General features: G+C 47.7%; 3 protein-coding genes across 6 annotated transcripts; 1 reads left to right on the top strand and 2 right to left on the bottom strand.

Moving 5' to 3' along the window:
- Positions 1–565: 565 nt before the first annotated feature.
- Positions 566–6072, bottom strand: zftraf1 (zinc finger TRAF-type containing 1). Its single transcript, XM_077590416.1, has 6 exons — positions 5066–6072; positions 3861–3955; positions 3633–3776; positions 3329–3540; positions 2559–2737; positions 566–2172 (listed from the first exon to the last, which is right to left on the bottom strand). Exons 1-6 carry the CDS (start codon positions 5321–5323, stop codon positions 1960–1962), a joined length of 1101 nt encoding a protein of 366 aa, XP_077446542.1. The 5' UTR covers positions 5324–6072; the 3' UTR covers positions 566–1959.
- A 393-nt stretch (positions 6073–6465) lies between these two features.
- dclk3 (doublecortin-like kinase 3) lies at positions 6466–11498 on the bottom strand. 4 transcript variants are annotated; one of them, XM_077590414.1, is made up of 8 exons: positions 11350–11498; positions 10254–10456; positions 9990–10121; positions 9409–9916; positions 8325–8800; positions 7388–7520; positions 7156–7323; positions 6466–7021 (listed from the first exon to the last, which is right to left on the bottom strand). In XM_077590414.1, the coding sequence occupies exons 1-8, from the start codon at positions 11405–11407 to the stop codon at positions 6834–6836; spliced, it is 1866 nt and encodes a 621-aa protein (XP_077446540.1). In that variant the 5' UTR covers positions 11408–11498; the 3' UTR covers positions 6466–6833. The 4 variants fall into 4 exon arrangements, with proteins under 4 accessions (XP_077446540.1, XP_077446538.1, XP_077446539.1 ...); XM_077590412.1 differs by having other exon boundaries at positions 6466–6996; XM_077590413.1 differs by having other exon boundaries at positions 6466–6996; positions 8325–8788.
- Positions 11499–14827: 3329 nt separating this feature from the next.
- On the top strand, positions 14828–17337 carry fabp3 (fatty acid binding protein 3, muscle and heart). The gene is made up of 4 exons (XM_077590417.1): positions 14828–14992; positions 16182–16354; positions 16801–16902; positions 16982–17337. The coding sequence occupies exons 1-4, from the start codon at positions 14920–14922 to the stop codon at positions 17033–17035; spliced, it is 402 nt and encodes a 133-aa protein (XP_077446543.1). The 5' UTR covers positions 14828–14919; the 3' UTR covers positions 17036–17337.
- Positions 17338–18148: the final 811 nt, after the last annotated feature.

The following is an 18148-nucleotide window of genomic DNA, read 5'->3' as shown; positions in this document are numbered from 1 at the left end:
GGGGGGTTACGGGGGACAAAAAAAGGTTTTAAAGTGGCACTAGAGGTAGTGTCGAGGCGACGCTGCTATTGGTGCCTTTGGGACTTTGCTCTCTCGCTGACGGTTTCCTTATTTTACCTTGCAGGTTAGTGGAGAGCTCTTTGCACCCAACCAAAGAGCCACAAGTTCCCGACCCCTGGGCTAAGGTGTGCGGCGTGACGTGGCTTCTCATCCCATCCCGCGACGACGTTCGCCTTCACCGAGGCCATCGACGGAAGGGCGGCCCGTGTAGCAAGTGAACTTGCACCGCCGAAGCTCGCTCGGCCATGGAGGTTGCCCCATTTTGCTCAGGTAAGAAATTGGAGGATCATATACCGTTGAAGTGTGTCCGATAGGAGCCGCCACGTACACTTTCTACTAATTCGAGCAAGCAAGACGAGGTGTTCAACAAGTATAAAGCGTTAGGCTTAAGATTGCATTTGGGCTTTTTAAGCCCAGGGAGCAACTCCACACGGACTTCCGATCCAAATGACTTTGGAAAAGTTTCAAAATGAGCGCGCAAAGTAGCAAAGCAACTTGGTCAGAGTACGTTTCCATCCATTTTTTATTTTGGAAAGCTCATTCAGGACTGAAGGAATCCTGTATGTGTATTGTTGGAACAGAACATGAAACCATTGTGAACATCAGTACGTAGCGTGGTTCTTCACGGGGGTACATGACAATGATCTTCAATCCGTCAGAATATTAAAAGGCACATTTACAGCCATTGTGAGATGACAGTTGACTAAAGCCCGCCCCTTGTGGAAAGCCCCTAAAAATACAGCAGAGGACACCTGCTTTACAGTAGATTCCGTTGGCGTAACGTCTGCGCCTGTCTTGTGGCCTTTGGGCGGGACCCCCGACCCACTTCCGAGTGGTCCGGTAGCGCTTAAGGCCACGTTAAAAGAGCCCAAGTTGGGATGTGACGTTTTGTGTTGACGTGCGTGCGGCAAATGAAGTGTTCAAAGCGGTTTGAGAGGTTATATGTGGAAAATAAGTCATTTAATATCAGGAACTGTTTCAACTCGTATTAGTCAACTTTGGATGAGAACCTGTCACTTTGGTCATTTCTTTAAATCTATGTGATCCACCAAAAAAAACCAAGGGGGTAAAAACATTTAAAACCTATTTTCTAAAATGATTTGACAGTGGCGGGGGACAAAACGCTGAAATCAAATGAGACTGTGGTCAAATCATTTATAGAAGACCCCATATTAAAAATAAATAATTATAACATGTCAGTTTAGTTACTTTTTTCTAGATATGCATTCATTAAAATTTAGCATAAGCAAGTGGTGTGAAAAGGGTGAAGATTTTTCTTTTCAATTAGCCAAAAAAAACATTTATCATTTCAAATTTTAAACATTTTTGGACCTTTTTTTCCAAGCCTGCTTTACTCAAAAATTGAAACTTTGAATTTGTTTCTTCTAATCTCCCATTTCAGACTGAATAATTTCACGCAACTCATTGGCTGCCCTCGTTGGGGGATAGGTGGTGTCCAAGCAGCGCGTGAGTTCATGCCGGGGAGGGGGGGAAAAAAAATCTGCTTTTTACGAGAGAAAAGAAAAAAAACTCAAGAAAAATGCTATGAAAGGGTGGGCATTGTATGCAACTAAAAGGTTATTAAATATCTTTCGAAAGGGTTAAAAACATGGTTAGACATACATAAAATGAACACGCAGAGTCGCACACAATCACAGCTCAGTTGAGTTTCACATTTCGCAACACTTTTGGCGCTCGGGTGTGGGGGCGGGGCTACTGCTACACACCGACCAACCGACCGACCAACCACCAAGCCCAAATGGCAAAAGGCTCGCCTTTTCCGTCTTGTCACTTGCGGATTAGTAGGGGGCCTACGTGCGTGAATGTTAAGAGGTATCGGCGGTTGAGCGGCCTGCCCTCTCCTCTTGGTCTCTGGGTAGCTCCTCCCTCTGGCGGCGCTTACTTTTGAACCTGGAAGATGAAGAGGCGCAGGTTGATGTTTTTGGCGGCCAGCAGTTTGTTGCATTCCACCGAGTCGCAGATGGGCAGCAGCACGTAGTCCGTCTCGTTGTCGTCATTGCTGAAGGCGTAGTGGTGGATGACCGGCTTGATGCGCACGTCGTCGTAGGGGCCCTTGAGCAGCAGGAAAGAGCACTCCAGCGCCGAGTTCACCTGAAGCAAACAAGCGGCCGCGAGTTCACTCTCCGGACCTCTCGGAAGTCAAATTTAGCCAAACGCTCGTTGCGAAAAGAAGGCAAATTTCAATGCGATGCAAAAAAAAGGAATCATTTTTTTTTGCAACCTTAGACCTAAAAAAATGGCCACCACCAAAAATTGACAAAGACGAGCAGCAACCTCCAAAAATTACAAAAGAAAAAAAAAATGCCCCAAAACTTTTGAATTGAAGTTCAAAGTCGAGCCAAAGTACGAGAGAGCGGGCGGACGCACGCAGTGGAGCGCCATATAAAAATTTTAAAAAACACACTCAAAGTCACTGTGAAAAGCGTGAAGCGACAAGCATTTTATTGGCCCGATTTACGGCTCGGTACGACTCTCACCTTGCTCTTGAGGATGAGCTGGAAGGAGAGCGTGCGCTTGCACGACAGGTTGGGGTTCCGCTCCGAGTCGTTGACACGCGCCTTCAGCACCCACGTCTGATTGAGCACGGTGAAGCGCGGCGTCTCGTAGAACAGGCGCGTGATGAAGTCGTCCGTGCGGTACGGTCGAAACTGCACCTCTGACGTTGTCAAAAATGTTTGCAAAAGTTGGCTACTAGAGAAAAAAAAATGGGACTTTTGCATGTCGACCCAAAATACAAAAAAAAGAGGAAAATGATCTGTGTGCATGGAAATCAGGGATGGGCAAAGCGCTCCTCGAGGGCCGCCGTGGGTGCCTGTTTTTGTTCCAACCGATACAGCACAGAGTTTAACCAATGAGATTTGTGCAGAAAACAAGAAGCGCCTGACTGCAATCCACTGATTGCACTTGTAGGACACCAGATTGGTGAAAAGGTGCCCTCTCTATGGGTTGGAATGAAAACCCGCACCCGCTGCGGCTCACAGTGGAATCGTTTGCCCACCCGTGATCTAGATGCTAACCCCTAACGTTTATGCCGTTACGTCTTGACAGAAACGTCCTTTCATCCTTCTCATCTTGGCTACGGAGCGCAAGTTGGACTTTAAAGTCGAATCGAGAAGAAAAAGCTGGAGTGACGATAAGAAGTCGGAGAGGACTAGAATGTCCTTCCGGCAATTGACGGACGGCCGGGGAATTTAGGAGGCGTTTGCGCTTCTCTCCAAGCCGGCACGTGGCTTTGGCGCGGACCCACCTGTGAATCCAATTTTCTCGTAGCAGAGGAGGCCGAAAATGCTGTTGTAGAGCTGCACGTCTCGGCGGTGGTTCTGGTCCATCTCGCCCAGGATGCCCATGAGTTCCGTGCCCGTCTTGGTGGGATGCGAGCACTCGCCCTCGTGGGCCGGCATCTCGTGGAAGGGGCCCTGCCACGGACACCCGATGCGCTTGTACTTGCACATTGTCACCCTGAGACAAAAAGGGCGCCGGCCGGTCCGTGAGCCTCGGCAAAGAGCTCGCCCAATGCGCACCATTTTTCTTTTTCTCTCCCGCTCTCTCACCTGTCCTGGCACTCTTCCTTCTGGTGTCTCTCCAAGCTGGACCTGGGGAACTGTTTGAGGCAGAAGGTGCATTCGGTGGGCAGCTCGCTCACTGCCTTTTCCACCGCCAGGTTCCTGCAGCACAGGTTCTTGCTAATCTCACACCTGAGCGGGGGAAGAAAAAGGAATGAGCACGGGGGTGCTCCGCCGGCGCCCCGCCCGGACGGACCGCGCCTGCCCGGGCCCCACCTGCAGTTAGGACACGTGGCCTGCTCCTCCTTCAGACGGGAGTCGGCCAGCAAGTGAATGAAGCAGCCCGCGCACATCAGGTGACCGTTAGTACACTAGTCGTCAAAAGGAAGAAGAAAGCATGTTGGTTGGCATGATTTTAAAAAAAGGGCTCCTTTTGACACACTTGACTTCATTCACGTTATTCTTCTCTACGTCAAAATGGGTCCGACGTGGCTACATTCAAGTGGTGTTCTAAACAAATTCTTTTTTTGCAAATGTAGCTGATGCAACACTCAACTCGGTTTGAAAACAAATTGTTCTCTTGCCAAATGTATCGTTGCTACATTCAACGGCGTTTGAAAACAAATTATTTTCTTGGAAAACTTTTGTTTTTCTAATATACTACTATAAAACCCCAACTCTCCTCCCCCAGCCCTGAGGTTTACTTGCCAGCCAACACGGGCTGATTCATGTCTTTTGGTAAAGCATAACACAATGTGGTCGACCGACTGTTGCTGCTATCCATCCCTATGTGAACAAATACTGTTTTCATGCAACATTTTGGTAGGTGGGGCTTTGTCGGGTGAGTGATTGAGGCACAGGAGGGCTTTAACTGGGGACATTAATTTTAGTCCGTTGCTTGTGCTTTCTTTCACACAGTGTAAAAAGAGTGTCATCGGTCGAGTGAAGGACGGGGGTCACCGACTCCAGTCATCCGTGTTACCTGTGGACCCCTCCTCCAAGTCACCTAGTAAATCAAACGGGCAACTCCTCCCCAATCTCCCCAGAAGCCTGGCCTGACAACGAGCCCGGTTATTTGATTCAGGGGTACGGGAGAAGGGAGCTATTGGAAAACAGACTGGACGACAGACAGGGGCCCTCCAGGCGGGACCGCAGTCGCTGACCCCTGCTTGAGCATGAGCAGGTGACATTGTGGCTTTCAAGGGCCAATGGGAGGAGAGGATGACAACATTTTATTTTCAAGGGCGTTCGGCGTGGGAGTGACTTTATTTGAAGACCACGTCAGACTTTGGCTGTGGACGTCCATGCAGACCACTGGGTGGGGGGAGGGTGTGTCTGTACGCACCTGCTCATCTGTGCTCCGTTATTTATAAATCAGATGAGGGGCATCAGGTTGTCGCTCATTTCGCAATTTTAGGGGCGCTCGGGAAGGAGGTGGGTGGCGGGGGGTGCTTTTCGTGTTGTGTTTGTGACACATTTACCTGGTACACAGACGCCTTGGGCAAGTCTAAGCAAACGGTGCAGCAGAGAACAGAGTACAGTCTCTCCTCCAGCTTGCCGGCCTCCCCCTCGGGCACTCTGGTCTTCTTCTTGGGCGGCTCTTCCGCGTCGACTTCGGGCCGCGACCCGACTTCCTCCTGCCCGACGAGCCCTGCCCCAACTACAGCCGCCTCGGGCGCCACCGCGGCCGCAGGCACGCTGCCCGCAGACATCACTTCGCCGTCCTCCATGGCAGACATCCAGGCCCTTCGAGAACTTTCGACGTGCCCCACCACCACCACAAAATTAGGACTAGCTTTGAGGCTAACCGACAGCTATTTTGCTAGCCGGCTAACACCCGAGCTAAGCGCTAAAGGAGGATTCTAGCTCACGTTACTCTTTTGGGGGGAGGTAATTATCTTTGTTTCAAAGTCAAAACCGAGGTGAGGACGAAATGTCACCCGCGGGGGTGGACTTACGGTGCGGCTAGCTAGTTGACACCGAGCTCTTAGCGCTCCTGATGGAGGGAGGGAGAGGGGTGGTGGGCAGCCAGAACAAAAACAACTCAGCTGTTTTTGTTGGGGGGCGGAGGCGGGAGCTTTCTCCCTTCCGACAGCTGGGCTCGGTTCGGGTGACCCAAGTCCGACGTGTCCCCTCCGGCGACCCGAGATGTCGGTCCCGGTCCACGGACGCTTGTTGTTGTTGTTGTTGATGATGATGATGATGATGATGATGAGGATGACTACGATGGTTCGTCTGCCTCTCAGGCTCGCACTGCCATCTTTGTTTTTCCTCCCTGTCCGACTGCCCCCTCTCTCCAAGTGTCACCTCTTTTTTAAATATCCAGTTCAAAGTGGGACTTGTTCGGCAGGCAAAAATAATAACATTTTCCGAACAGTATAAAAGCCCAGTTTGTTGCTGGAATCTCCGCCTTTTGTCCCCGTCGACTTGTCGTGTCGAATCAGCGAACGGCGGAATGTTTTGTTGTGCCCACAGATGACTTGGGGGTATTTAAAGAGTTGGTTTTAGCGCATGCGCGTTGGCCGTTAACGAAGCTAGGGCTTTGAATGTTGCCCGAAGTTGTGTCATTTGACTACTTTTTAAAGCCGTTTGAAGACACGTCGGCACCCACGACGGTTAACAAAGGCGCTTTGGTGACCACAACCGATTCTGAAACCATTTTAGGCACAACTCGCTTGAAAAAAAACTGTATTTAATGGCATCGAGTTGCATACTTGAATTGCAGCCCGTGTCATTAGTTCTAAGAGGCTAAACTGGTTCCGTGACGGCAGTCCCTCTACTATTACTATGTAGGAATGACGCTAACAGAAATCCTCGGTCAGTGGTGTTTTGGGGAAAAAATGCATTTAAAAAAAAAAAAAAAAAGCTGCATGGGGTTGGAAGGGCGACCTCGAATTCCTTCCACTTTAATTTGCCAAACAATTACAGTCCAGTTTTAAAAAAGGATCAAATTTTTAATATGCGAACATTACATGTCTAAAACCATGTCATCAAATAGTACTAAGAAATAATGTGCTAATCCTATGTGATATGTATATTTCAAGCTCTATTATATCTTTGCAACAGCTGGTTGCTCTAACCAAAATGGCCACCAACCACACACTCCGTCGTGAAAAAGGACACCTTGTTGCCTTCTCAAGATAATGATAGGCGTCCAATCGTGTGGCGTCCACATTTTAAATGTCTGAAGCCTTCCCCTGCCTTGGTTCTGGTATTGTCTGGACCCTCTCTCTATTTTGGGCTGCAGGTCTAGGTAGGTGTTGTTGCATCCCAGTTTGACGGTGGCCCCCCGAAGCTTTTTGCTGGCAACAGTGTGCCGTGCTCCTCAGCCAGGGATCCCGCAAGGTCCGCTCTGCTGTCATCCGGAGGACCGGATCGGGTTGGAGGAGTCCTGAGACCAGTCTTTTGGCTTCTGCAGTTGGAGTTTTGAGGAATCACTGAGTACAGTACAGTACAGTTCACTTGTATTTGACTTCAGAATCATTTGTCCTCCACAACAGTGCTTTAAAAAAAGCATTTATTCCAGTAATCAGTACTTGATATTGGAATTGTAGCACTTTTGTTTTCCGACCTTCAGAGATGCTGTCCCAATAGGTGGGCTGAAAGTGCAGTTGACCCTTTCTGATGATCTCAAACAGCTCGCCCTGGTCTCGAGCCCGACTACGAAACGGGGCAAAGCCGCACAGCAGGATGTAAAGGATGACACCCAGCGCCCACATGTCCACCTCCACGCCGTATCCTGTTGAGTAAGGTCAATCGCGTTAACCAGGAACGGTGATGGAAGTCTCGAGGGAAGCGCAAACCTGTCTCGGAAAGTATCTCGGGCGCGACGTATGTGGGCGTGCCGCAGATGGCGAAGACCGGCTCGGTTACCACCATGGCCAGGCCAAAGTCGGCTAGCTTCAATCGGATCAGGCCTGGAACCGCATGAACTATCTGAAAGGGGGCGTGGATTTGCGTTAGCTTGTTCCGAAAGAATCGAAAACGGATATACTGCATATACTACAAACGGGCCATATTTCAGTCTGACTTGAAACCCACTCAAGATGGGGTGGGGGTGTTTGGGGAGGATCCAGTTGGAGGCTTTTGGGGGTATGGACTCGGTGGAGGGTGGAGCAATTTTATTTTTGTTTAATTATTTAGGCAATTTTTTTTTTTTTCTAAAATTGAAAAAAAAAGTAGCACGTTTGCAGTTAGATCATTTCCACTGTTTAACACAGGGGTGGGCAAATTATTCCACAAAGGGCTGCAGTGGGTGCAGTTTTTTTTTTTTTTTATTCCAACCTTTAGTGCAATTAGTGGATTGCAGTCAGGTGCTTCGTTTTATACAGAAATCTCATTGGTTCAACCAAGGGTGGCCAAGTCCGGTCCTCGAGAGCCCCTATCCAGTCTGTTTTCCATGTCTCCCTCCACCAACACACCTGAATCAGATCATCGGGATCAGTATGAAGCTTCCAGACAGCTTGCTGATGAGTTGATCATTCGATTCAGGTGTGGTAGAGGAGGGAGATATGGAAAACAGATTGGATAGGAGCTCTCGTGGACCGGACTTGGTCACCCCTGGGTTACACTGTCTGTGCTGGATCAGGTTGCACCTGCACCCACAGGGCCCTCGAGGACCGGTTTGCCCAGCCCTGGTTTAACAACTTGTAGTTATTTTATTATTATTATTTTTTTCATTTCAGACTTGTGTCACATCTTTCTAGCCCCTTGCCACCATAAAGAGTTTGATTGACTGACCAGAAGGTTCTCCGGTTTGACATCACGGTGGACGACGCTCCTGCGATGCAAGTATTTGAGCGCCGCGCTCACGTCGGCCACCATGAGCGCAGCCTGGTCCTCGGCGAAACTGCCGCGCCGGCGGATGGCCTCGAAGAGGTCGCCGCCGCCGGCCAGCTCCATGACCAGGTAGGCCCTGGCGGGCGTGCGGTGGTGCGCCAGCAAGCGGATGATACGCGGGTGCCTGAGGCTGATCAGAAGGCTCGTCTCGTTCTGCAGCATGTGCTCGCGGCCCACGAGCCGCCGGCGCTCCACCATCTTGACGGCCAGCGTTTTGCCATCGGCGCGGCGCCGGCACTCGTGCACCACTGCAAAGTTGCCGTCCCCCAGGAGGCGCCCCACGTCGTACAGGCGCTCCACGTCGTCTTCGGAGACCTCGCTGTCCTCGGAGGTGAGCTCGCAGTAGTCGCTTGAGATTGTCCAATCTGAAGACAAGCCTGGATTATGACGTTTGACGGGTTCAGGTTAGAATTTCAAGCAATCCATTTGTTTTCTCAGTTTTTATGTTTGTTTCCGCAAAATTTCTTTCCCTTTCAGTGGGGACGTACTAGTGTTTTGAGATGACCACGTTCAACTAGTAAGTAAAGGAAAAACTCTATTACTGAGCGTAGCCTTCACGGGGATATTACAAATCTGCTGATCATTCTTCAAAAGCTTTTCAAGTATTTGAATGGCCGCCATGTGAAAGATGATTGAGGCATGCAAATAGTGAGTGAATCCGAACTTCTGATCAAGGAGAAAATAATGTATCAAAGCAAAAAAAAATGACGCGACTCAAGGGGGCGGCCATTTTGGAATGTCAGCTATACCTGCGCACAGACATGGTACGTAGCTAGCTAGACTGGAGCACGGGTGCACGCGATAATGAATATCGACCACGTCCGAGGAAGGGCGGGCAATGTGGAATACTGCACGATCGGCATGTATGAAGTATCTCCCACCATGCTGGGGAGGCACTTCCTGAAAATACTGGATTCAAAAAAATGTACAAATCGTAATAATTTGGCGCACCGTCAATGAAAAAATGACTATGATAGCAACTGACCTCTGAGTGAACTTTCTATATGTTTCATGCATAAAGGTGGCAGCGCTACTCTTCCCGGGAGCGCTTTGACCCACTGGCGGCTCGGACGCTCGCTTCTTTTTGCCGAGCAACTTTCGCACAGAGGAACGGAGTCTGTCCCTCGCTCTGGTAGACATCTGGCAATAGCAGGCCCCGTTTCCTCGCAGGAGGCGCCCTTCGCTCGGAGCTTCTGTAAATGATTGGGAAGGTGAGCGGCTTTCCCGGACGCGCCCTTCGTCGGCTTCGCCGTCTCTGCTATCGGTCCGTCTTTGCGCTCCGGCCCTTCGCCGTAGCCGCTGTCTGCCTTGGCGGATTTATCGGTCGCCGGTCGAAGCTTCTTCTCCCAGACCAGCAGCGCTTCGGCCCGGTAGCGTGGCTGTTCCGGGAAGAGCTCCTCCAGCGCCGCCTTCAGACCGCTCGGCTCCGGGCGAGCTTTGCCCAAGGCTAGCAGCGCCGTGTCACTACGGAAGAAGTCACCGATGCTCTTCACCTGTGGTCCACAACGACACAAACTTGTCCCGGACTGCCCGCCAGTCGTGACGGCTTAGGAAGATCCGAGCGACCTCTCGTGCGAAGGCGGTGTAGAGCCGGGTCACTCGAGATCGGTGCCAACGTGGGAACCCCAGTGCTTCTGAAATGTCCAACAGGAGCTGCTCAAAGGAGACCACGCCCCTCCGGTTCAGAAGGACCGTGACCTTGGTGGAAAAAAATGACCGTTATAAAGTGGGTTAGCGTCGAGACATTGGGGGTTTGACCAAATGCAGAATTGTTTCGGACAATGAGCCAATTGTTGCTCGGCCGTGGCCAAAGACAAAAGAGTCCTTCACCTTCCGCGGCGCGCCATGACCAGGCCGTACCACGGTGACCAGGTGGGGCCTTTCGGCGCTCTCCTCGGCGTGGCGTCCGTGGAAAAGCGGCAGGTAAGGGATCCGCCCCGCACCTTGGCGCTTTCGAGGGCGCCAATCGGGAGGCGGCGGTGGTGGCGCAGGAGCAGTGCTGACCCCGGTACGCTTCATAGTTGGGCTGGGCGCTGGTAACGTGTGAAGGAATGAATACATGTATAATATGCGTCATAGGTTCAGGAGGTACAGGAAGTGGGTAAAAAGAACCCCTTTGAACGAACCCAGAGAACTGACTTCCTCTGTCAATTCAGGGATGCTTATTCAGACATTTGGATAAACATGCCCACCAATTTTCCTGACCTTGTGTCATAATGGTTTGGTGGGGCCTGGGGATCATACCTACTCCCAAAAAGTTTTCCCAGAAAACACTCGGAATGTTCACAAAATTGCCGATGTCCTTTGTACATAATGTTGAGAGACATTTGCAACATAACACTTTTTCTTCCTTAGCCACAACAACAAACCCTATTGATTAGACTTGATGGATTTTTTTTTCACCACAAAGGAGAGACTTTCTGCATTATTGAAGATTTCTTGAGACCCAAGCACAAAAGCTTCCTTGACCTGGACAAGTGCATAATTTAGGAGCCTCGGAGGACACGCAACACCTTTCACTTTCTGAAGAAGACGGGTGCTGCATGCATGTCTGCGTGTGACTGACTGACATCGACCAGCACCTTTGATCATTGTAAGGTAAGGTAAGGTAAGGTGGTTTGGGGGGGAATTTATTTATTTTCCCACAAAATGTGCAAATCTAAAAAAAAAATCCATCATTTTAGCTTTTTATTTAGATTTTTCCATTTTCAAAATATTTTCACTCCATTTAAAAAAACGTTCTTAAAGATAAAGATGTATTCTTTAAAAAAAAAATTGACATATAGTTCTGATCTCATTCGCTGCCATTGACAAGGAGGCGTCTAATTGGACGTCTATCACTTTCAATGGAAGTGAAATATAGTTAATTGAGTCCTCAAAAAGGGTTAATTTGGGGGGCAAAAAAAACCTGCTAAACAAAACTGACCTGTTCTCAATTTTCTTCCTCCGTCGCAGCTGAAGCGAGCCTTCGGTGGAGGCGCCATTTCTGACCCAGGATCGAAACAAGTGAGTACCGAATTGAAAAGTTCTGGACCTCATCCCGTCACAAGATTCGGCCTGCGTGGTACGGTTGCCATGGTTATTTGTCAAGTTAGATAGCCCAGAGTAGAGAAAAAGTACATTGGTTTTTCAAAATAAGATATTAAAAACGCCAAAGTTGACATACAATTATATTAAAGTTAGCTTTCATGCGACTTAAAGTAAAAACTTCTGAAAGCTATAACATAGATTACAAATTAACCCTATTTGAACCAGATATTTCACTATAGATTTTAGCAACACGTGCATTGTTGTGAAATTCCTTTTCGGAAACGCAAGCTTGACCTCACGTTGCCTAACAATCGCGATAAGGAGCACGCCTTGGATTTAAATGCCATGACGCATTATTGTGCCTAAAGAAAAATCGCACTACGAAATTCAAATTGAAGAATAACAATTGCACTATTATTACGAAATGTAAGTCTTGCTATGACCAATTTGTGGCTGCGCACTTTACGTAGCGCTTTTTGGAAGAAAAAAAAGTCCTGGAGTCAACAATATCGAGAGGCTGTTTTACAATCAGTTTCACAGGTTAAAAAAAGTGTTTATTATTTGACTAACTTGTATCAAATTATAATCAATGAATTGATTTCCACTAATACTTTTGCCCTTGCTCCCAGCCAAACTAAACGTATTCGCGTAAAGTACACCCATCGTGTTTTATTTAATTGCATTAGCCGTACGTAATATAATAGTACAATTTAGGCTCAAGGCTGTTCTCGTACAAATGCGACGATGTTAATATCACTAATTTCATATTTTTCCTTGTACTAACAGTGTGATTTGATTTTAATCTTGGGAGTCCTTTTTTCTTTCCTTTTCTTACTGTGGTCCAAATACTCTGTCGAGAAATGTATTTGTTGTTGTTGTTGTTGTGAGGAGTGGTTCAAAACATAAATGAATAGGCAGTGGCCGGTAACCGGTCAAATAGCCTATATGGCCCCATATTGAAGACATTGCCAGCCCTCGTTACCTCAGCAGAGCCAAGAACATCATAGGGGACCCTTACCACCCTGGTCACAATCTGTTCCAGCTGCTGCCCTCTGGCAGACGCTACAGGTCCCACAAAGCACGGACAAATAGGCTTAAGGACAGTTTTTTCCCCACATCCATCAGAAATCTAAACTCGCGCTAACATAACACACATTCCCCTCTGCGGTATATGAACAGATGTTTGGTTGGTGATCTGCCTCCTACTAGCTGACTGAGGAAAGGTAAGTGGAAGACAGTGACAGGTAAGCGAGAGGTAAGCGACCTGTATCCTCAACAGCGGAATGACAAATTACAAGTCCGTAACTTACACTTATTTAGGTCTTTTGCCGATTAAACGTAGCTTATGGAGAAGCACCATCAATTTCGTCACACGCAGTTTCTGCGTGTGATGACAAGTAGGCTTTGTGTTGTGATAATGACGACAGGGCCTATGTCCCATTATTATTATTATTATATGGCTATTTAGCCGGTAAGAATTCTGTGTGGGGTAAATAGTAAGAAACTACGGCTACGGAGCCACTGCCTAAATAATAGCCATTAAATCCCTATTCACCTAATGTTAAAATGTATCAATTGGCAATAACGCATCAAATTTCAATAAGATTGGTTGAAGGGTTTAGAAAATCCCCTATTCACTCAATGTTAAATAATAAGTTACCGGCTAAATAGCCCCTCGGACTATTTGACCGGTTAACGGCTAAGGAGCCACTGCCAAATGAATAAATGCCTTGCTGTAGTACTTTTTGGTTGTTAAATAATAATAGCGGAAAACGTTATAACGTTACAGTTCTCTTGGATGAAATGTAATGACGAAAATGACTCCTTTGGTTAGGGTTTATTTTTTTTCTTCCTAAACCTAATCCCCATCAGACTTTCGGTTTTTGTCTCCAGGGATACTGTTAGCATTGGATTAACAATTCCCCCCTTCCCGGATCTATATCCTGTCCTTTCATCGTCCACGCATAACTTAAAACTGCACTTGAATATATTCTTAACAAACGGACTTATATTGTCTATATCTATAATTTCAAATAGTATATGATATCAATATGCTCTTGAAAATTCTTTGGGGAAATAAACCTTCAATATTTTCAGTGTCTTTACAATGCCATTTACAAGCGGCAGATGGGGCGAAACGGTGCGCTCCTAGCGGATCATTCTTGAATTGCATTTAATTTAAAAAAACGAAATCCATGTCTTCTATGCATTTCTTCCCACTTTCAAATGATCCTGTGGGCCTTGGTCGAATCTCCTTGCGGGCCGGTTCTAGCCCACGGGCCTTTTGAGACACCGTGACTTGGTGGCCAGTCAATCGCAGGGCACAAGGAGACAAACAACCATTCACGCTCACACTCCTACCTAAGGGCAATTTAGAGTGTCCAATCAGCCTAACATTTATGTCTTTGCAGGTGGGAGGAAACCGCAGGTCTAGTTTTTTGGTTTTTTTTCTTTCGTGCGTACGTCAAAATTTCGAATTTTTATATTTTAACCATACTGAAGGTTTTGATATCTGTTCATTTTTACTTTACTTGATTGATAATTTTGTTACACCGCTTCCCTGTCTAATTCCTCCAGAACAAAATTAAGAACACTAAGAGGGCTCAAGCGCTCATTTGGCAACAAGACTTTTTTTTTTCCCCATGCCTCAATTACTCGCTCTCAAAAAAAAGGAACATTCCTCCCTTTCTGTTACGGAGAACACACGCCAATGCATTACGCCGAGACTATTCATGTAGCTAGGATGCAGTAGTCAGGGTGTGGAGCCAAGCGCACGTGTTTGCACAGGGTGTGTAATAACCCGCCGTAGCCAAAATATTCCCACGCTACCGCAAATTGTTTCCTAACAATGAAATTGGCTGTGCGTTTTTATCGCACGCACACCCTTTTTGGATGGTTTTCAGGTTGCTCTCGGAGCAACTGGACCTTTCACCTCGTCGACCGCTGGACCGCCCCACCACCGCCACCCCCATATCTGCCTCACACCTGTTTATGTCCAACACAAATACGAGCGTGGAAGGGCAGTTGTAGGACGAGGGCAGCGGGCAGACATTTGTGTCTTTGGGCCAGGCCACGATGTCAACACGTGGGGTCGCCTGTTTGACACGCGTTGTTGGGCCACAAACAATTTAGCCAGGAACTTGACTGGAGTTGAGCTTGCCTCAAGTGTGAAATTTCAAGCAAAGCATGTCGACTCTTGACAGCCGCTGAAGTAGCCAAGGATAGGCGGCAGCCAGCGCGTGCACTCACTCACCCCTTCCGTCTCTTCTCACATAGCCAGATGACGTCAGGAACAGCCGGTGTCGATCGGCCAGTAGGAAGGCGGCACTTGTTCCTCCTCCTCCACCTCCACCTCCTCCTCCTCCTCCTCCTCCTCCTCCTCCTCCTCCTCCTGCTGCTGCTGCTAGGCTCTACCCTCTTTCGCTCACACTGTCCTCATTCCGCCCGCCACCTTACCGTAGACATCATGGCCGAGGCCTTCGTGGGCACATGGAACTTGAAAAGCAGCGAGAATTTTGATGAGTATATGAAGGTCCTGGGTGAGTCTTTTTATTTATTTATTTTTTTGGATTAAATGAGATGCATGCGTCGCAGGCCTTCGAGCACATGCCGCTCAAGCCAGTCACCATTCGCTCGAGGGTCAAACAGCCTGCGTTCAAAGATGGAGAAAGGAGAATATGGGGTGGAGAACTTGGAAGGGAGAGTGAACACATGGCTCGAATTTGGTAGGGAGGGATCCTCAATGCACCCAAACGTGGGCTGGGGAGTGGTCAGGACTACTATACTTGAAAGGAAGCCATTGTTGTGGAAATGACATCTTCAAATAACACTTGTAGAGAAGGCAACATGTGATTGAAAATGGGACATGACTAGATTTCTCCTGGACAAACCAAGGCACGAGTGGCGTGCATTGTGTAAGGAGCGAGTACCAGGAAACAAACAAGCGCTTCTGATACATTTCATCCCAAGAATTTCCACTTTCTTTTTCAAAGTTATTCCGGTCCGTCGATGTGGTGCGTTTGTCCAATTTCTCCCATCGTCTGTAAAAACAAAACCAAAAAAAACATCGGAGTATGTGGTGTGGTCATGGTGCCGTCTGTCACGCCTGTGTGTGCAAAGTGACACTCAAGGGCCGGTCTTTCCAGGTCCGGTGCATTCAAGGGGGGTTGGGGGTTGAGATTTTTACGAGCGGCGACCTCCAGTGTGCTTTACCATTGGCGGCTCCTGTCACCCTAGCAACCGCAGTCCTTTATTTATTCATTCGTTCATCTTCCATATCGCCCATCCTCGAAAGGGTTGAGGGGGATGCTGGAGCCTAACCCAGCTGTCTGCGGGCGAAAGACAGACTACACCCTAGATTGGTCGCCAGTCCCAGTCACAGAGCACACGGACAGACAGACAACCACTGACACTGCCACCGAGTGGGAATCGAATCCAGACTGTCCACACCAAAGTCATACGGAAGAACCACAGCACCATCAGCCAGTCCTTTATGTGCCCCAATTTTGAGCGTACACGCAACCATCGGACGCCCTTTCCCTCGCGTGAAAAGCGAAACATTTAGCTTTGCGCCAGATTTGGGCGCTTAGCAAGCACCAGTCAAAAACAGGCCGCTTACGAGTGGCTTTGTGAACGGCAGTTAAAAAACCAAAACAAAAAACGGTCTGCTCCCCCCGCGCAGCGTTAACGCAACATTGTTTGTGTATGTGTGTTTGTTTGCGGTCGCAGGTGTGGGATTCGCCACTCGTAAGGTGGGCAACCTGACCAAGCCCACCACCGTCATCTCGGTGGAGGGCGACGTGGTGACGGTCAAGACGCAAAGCACCATCAAGAACACGGAGCTCTCCTTCAAACTGGGCCAAGAGTTTGACGAAACCACCGCCGACAACAGGAACGTCAAGGTGGGCCGACGGCGTGGTGCCATCACAACTTGACGTAGTGCACGGATGACAGTGATAATGATAATGGCATTGTAGAGAAAAAGGGGAAACATACAGAGAACAGAGATATGGAATACGTTTTACCGGAAAAGAAAATGACAATTTTAAGAAACGGCCACTAAAATTCAACGAACAGCATTTTCATGCAACAATGCAAGTTCATTGTAGTGTTTTATTTTGATGTTTTTTTTAAATTTCATACTAAACTGAGGTGAACATTCAAAAGGTTCAAAACTAAGTGTAAACATATGCATTTCTTTAGTAAACCTTTTTTTTTTTTAATATCCCAAAAGAAACAAACGAACAATACTCTTTTATGAAAATTTTGGATATATTTTTTAACGATATTTGAGACAAATAGTGAATAAAAAGCCCGGTTAAAGCAATTCCTGAACTCTCATGCCTAGTCTCTGGTGACGGTCGATGGCGGCAAGCTAGTCCACGTCCAGCGATGGGACGGCAAGGAGACCAGCCTGGTCCGTGAAGTCAACGGCAATGCCCTCACGCTGGTCAGTGCCTGCAATGCAAATCATTTTCTCCTTTCTTTCTTTCATTTCAACCTCATCTTTTTGCTTTGGAAACACACAGACCCTAACCATGGGCGACGTCGTTAGCACACGCTCTTATGAGAGAGCAGAGTGACGACAAGCCCGCCAGCCCTCTCCGTTCCAAAGAGAAAAGTGCATCCAAAGAGTGTCAAGTCGCATTTCCTACAGTATTATTCAGGCTACCCGTGGAGCCTTCAGGCCCTTCCCCTCCTCCGGACTTCCACTGTTACAAACACTGAAAATGTTCAGATGAGTCTCTTTCCAATAACCCATTGTCTTTTGCTTGGTGTGGATTTATGATGTATGTGGTCTCATTTCTAATCGGGAAATGTTTTCACCTGAACTGATGGGAATGAGTCGCTAAAAATAAAAAATGCCCTAAGGCGGCATACAACATGTCAAAATGTCCATTTTTGAAATTAGGGTTAATGTTTTTTTCCTTCCTCAATCATTCTTAACGTTTGTTCGTTGAGCCGCCCAGTCAAAATGAATTCGACTACACCCAAAAAGTCAAATCATTGCTCAGTAAGGGTTAACAGAAAAAAACAATTGAGAAACACGGGTTGCACATCAAAGGGTTAAAGGTGAGCCTTTGCAACTTGATTTACATGTCAGTCATTTCATAGCTGCACCACCTTTCTCTTTTTGCATGCAATAAGAATAGCTTAACGTTTGTTTCATTTTAGAATGGAACGCGGCGGCCGCATTTAAAGCGGTCCAAGGAGTGTGACCGCACTTTTCCATCCTATAAATAACCTTTCAGCCAGTAGCTCGTGCGAATATGTGCTGGCAAGGTGAAGAGGACAGCTTCAGGTGGATTTGACCTCAGCCGTTCCCTTCCCCAGGGGAGAGCTTGTGTCATGTTCTAGGCTTACACTACCAACTAGACACAAAAGACCTATTTTTTACTTTTCTGGTTGTGTTTTTACTTTATAGGTTTATTGGACTCCTTTATGTCAGATAGGGTTAGTTTGCCCACCCCTGGGTCAGTTACTTTTAAGACCCCAGATTGGTCGAACTATATCCATACCTGTCAAGCTCGGCCAATTGCTCTCTTTATCAATGATTGCAATTCCCCGTATTAAGCGATATTACACCGTACAAAAACACAACGGGGCACATGTTTACTCACACAGGGCTCACTTAAAAGGCTATCATTTTCCCCAAAGTGGACGGGTTGCCATTAGCCCTTTGCATGCACTAAATT

Source organism: Stigmatopora argus, chromosome 21 (genome assembly GCF_051989625.1).
Source record: "Stigmatopora argus isolate UIUO_Sarg chromosome 21, RoL_Sarg_1.0, whole genome shotgun sequence".
Taxonomy (NCBI): domain Eukaryota; kingdom Metazoa; phylum Chordata; class Actinopteri; order Syngnathiformes; family Syngnathidae; genus Stigmatopora; species Stigmatopora argus.
The sequence above is the reverse complement of the archived record's forward strand: the minus strand, read 5'-3'. Positions and strand labels throughout refer to the sequence as shown.

Coding starts and splice junctions, on each gene's coding strand:
- zftraf1 (XM_077590416.1), bottom strand. CDS start 5,323: ATGTCTGCCATGGAGGACGGCGAAGTGATGTCTGCGGGCAGCGTGCCT. Junction 3,956..5,065: donor CCAAGGCGTCTGTGTACCAG/GTAAATGTGTCA, acceptor TTTGACGACTAG/TGTACTAACGGTCACCTGAT. Junction 2,738..3,328: donor CGAGAAAATTGGATTCACAG/GTGGGTCCGCGC, acceptor TGACAACGTCAG/AGGTGCAGTTTCGACCGTAC.
- dclk3 (XM_077590412.1), bottom strand. CDS start 11,407: ATGGCGCCTCCACCGAAGGCTCGCTTCAGCTGCGACGGAGGAAGAAAA. Junction 7,324..7,387: donor CGAGATACTTTCCGAGACAG/GTTTGCGCTTCC, acceptor CTTACTCAACAG/GATACGGCGTGGAGGTGGAC. Junction 6,997..7,155: donor TTGGGACAGCATCTCTGAAG/GTCGGAAAACAA, acceptor CTCCAACTGCAG/AAGCCAAAAGACTGGTCTCA.
- fabp3 (XM_077590417.1), top strand. CDS start 14,920: ATGGCCGAGGCCTTCGTGGGCACATGGAACTTGAAAAGCAGCGAGAAT. Junction 14,993..16,181: donor TGAGTATATGAAGGTCCTGG/GTGAGTCTTTTT, acceptor TTGCGGTCGCAG/GTGTGGGATTCGCCACTCGT. Junction 16,903..16,981: donor ACGGCAATGCCCTCACGCTG/GTCAGTGCCTGC, acceptor GGAAACACACAG/ACCCTAACCATGGGCGACGT.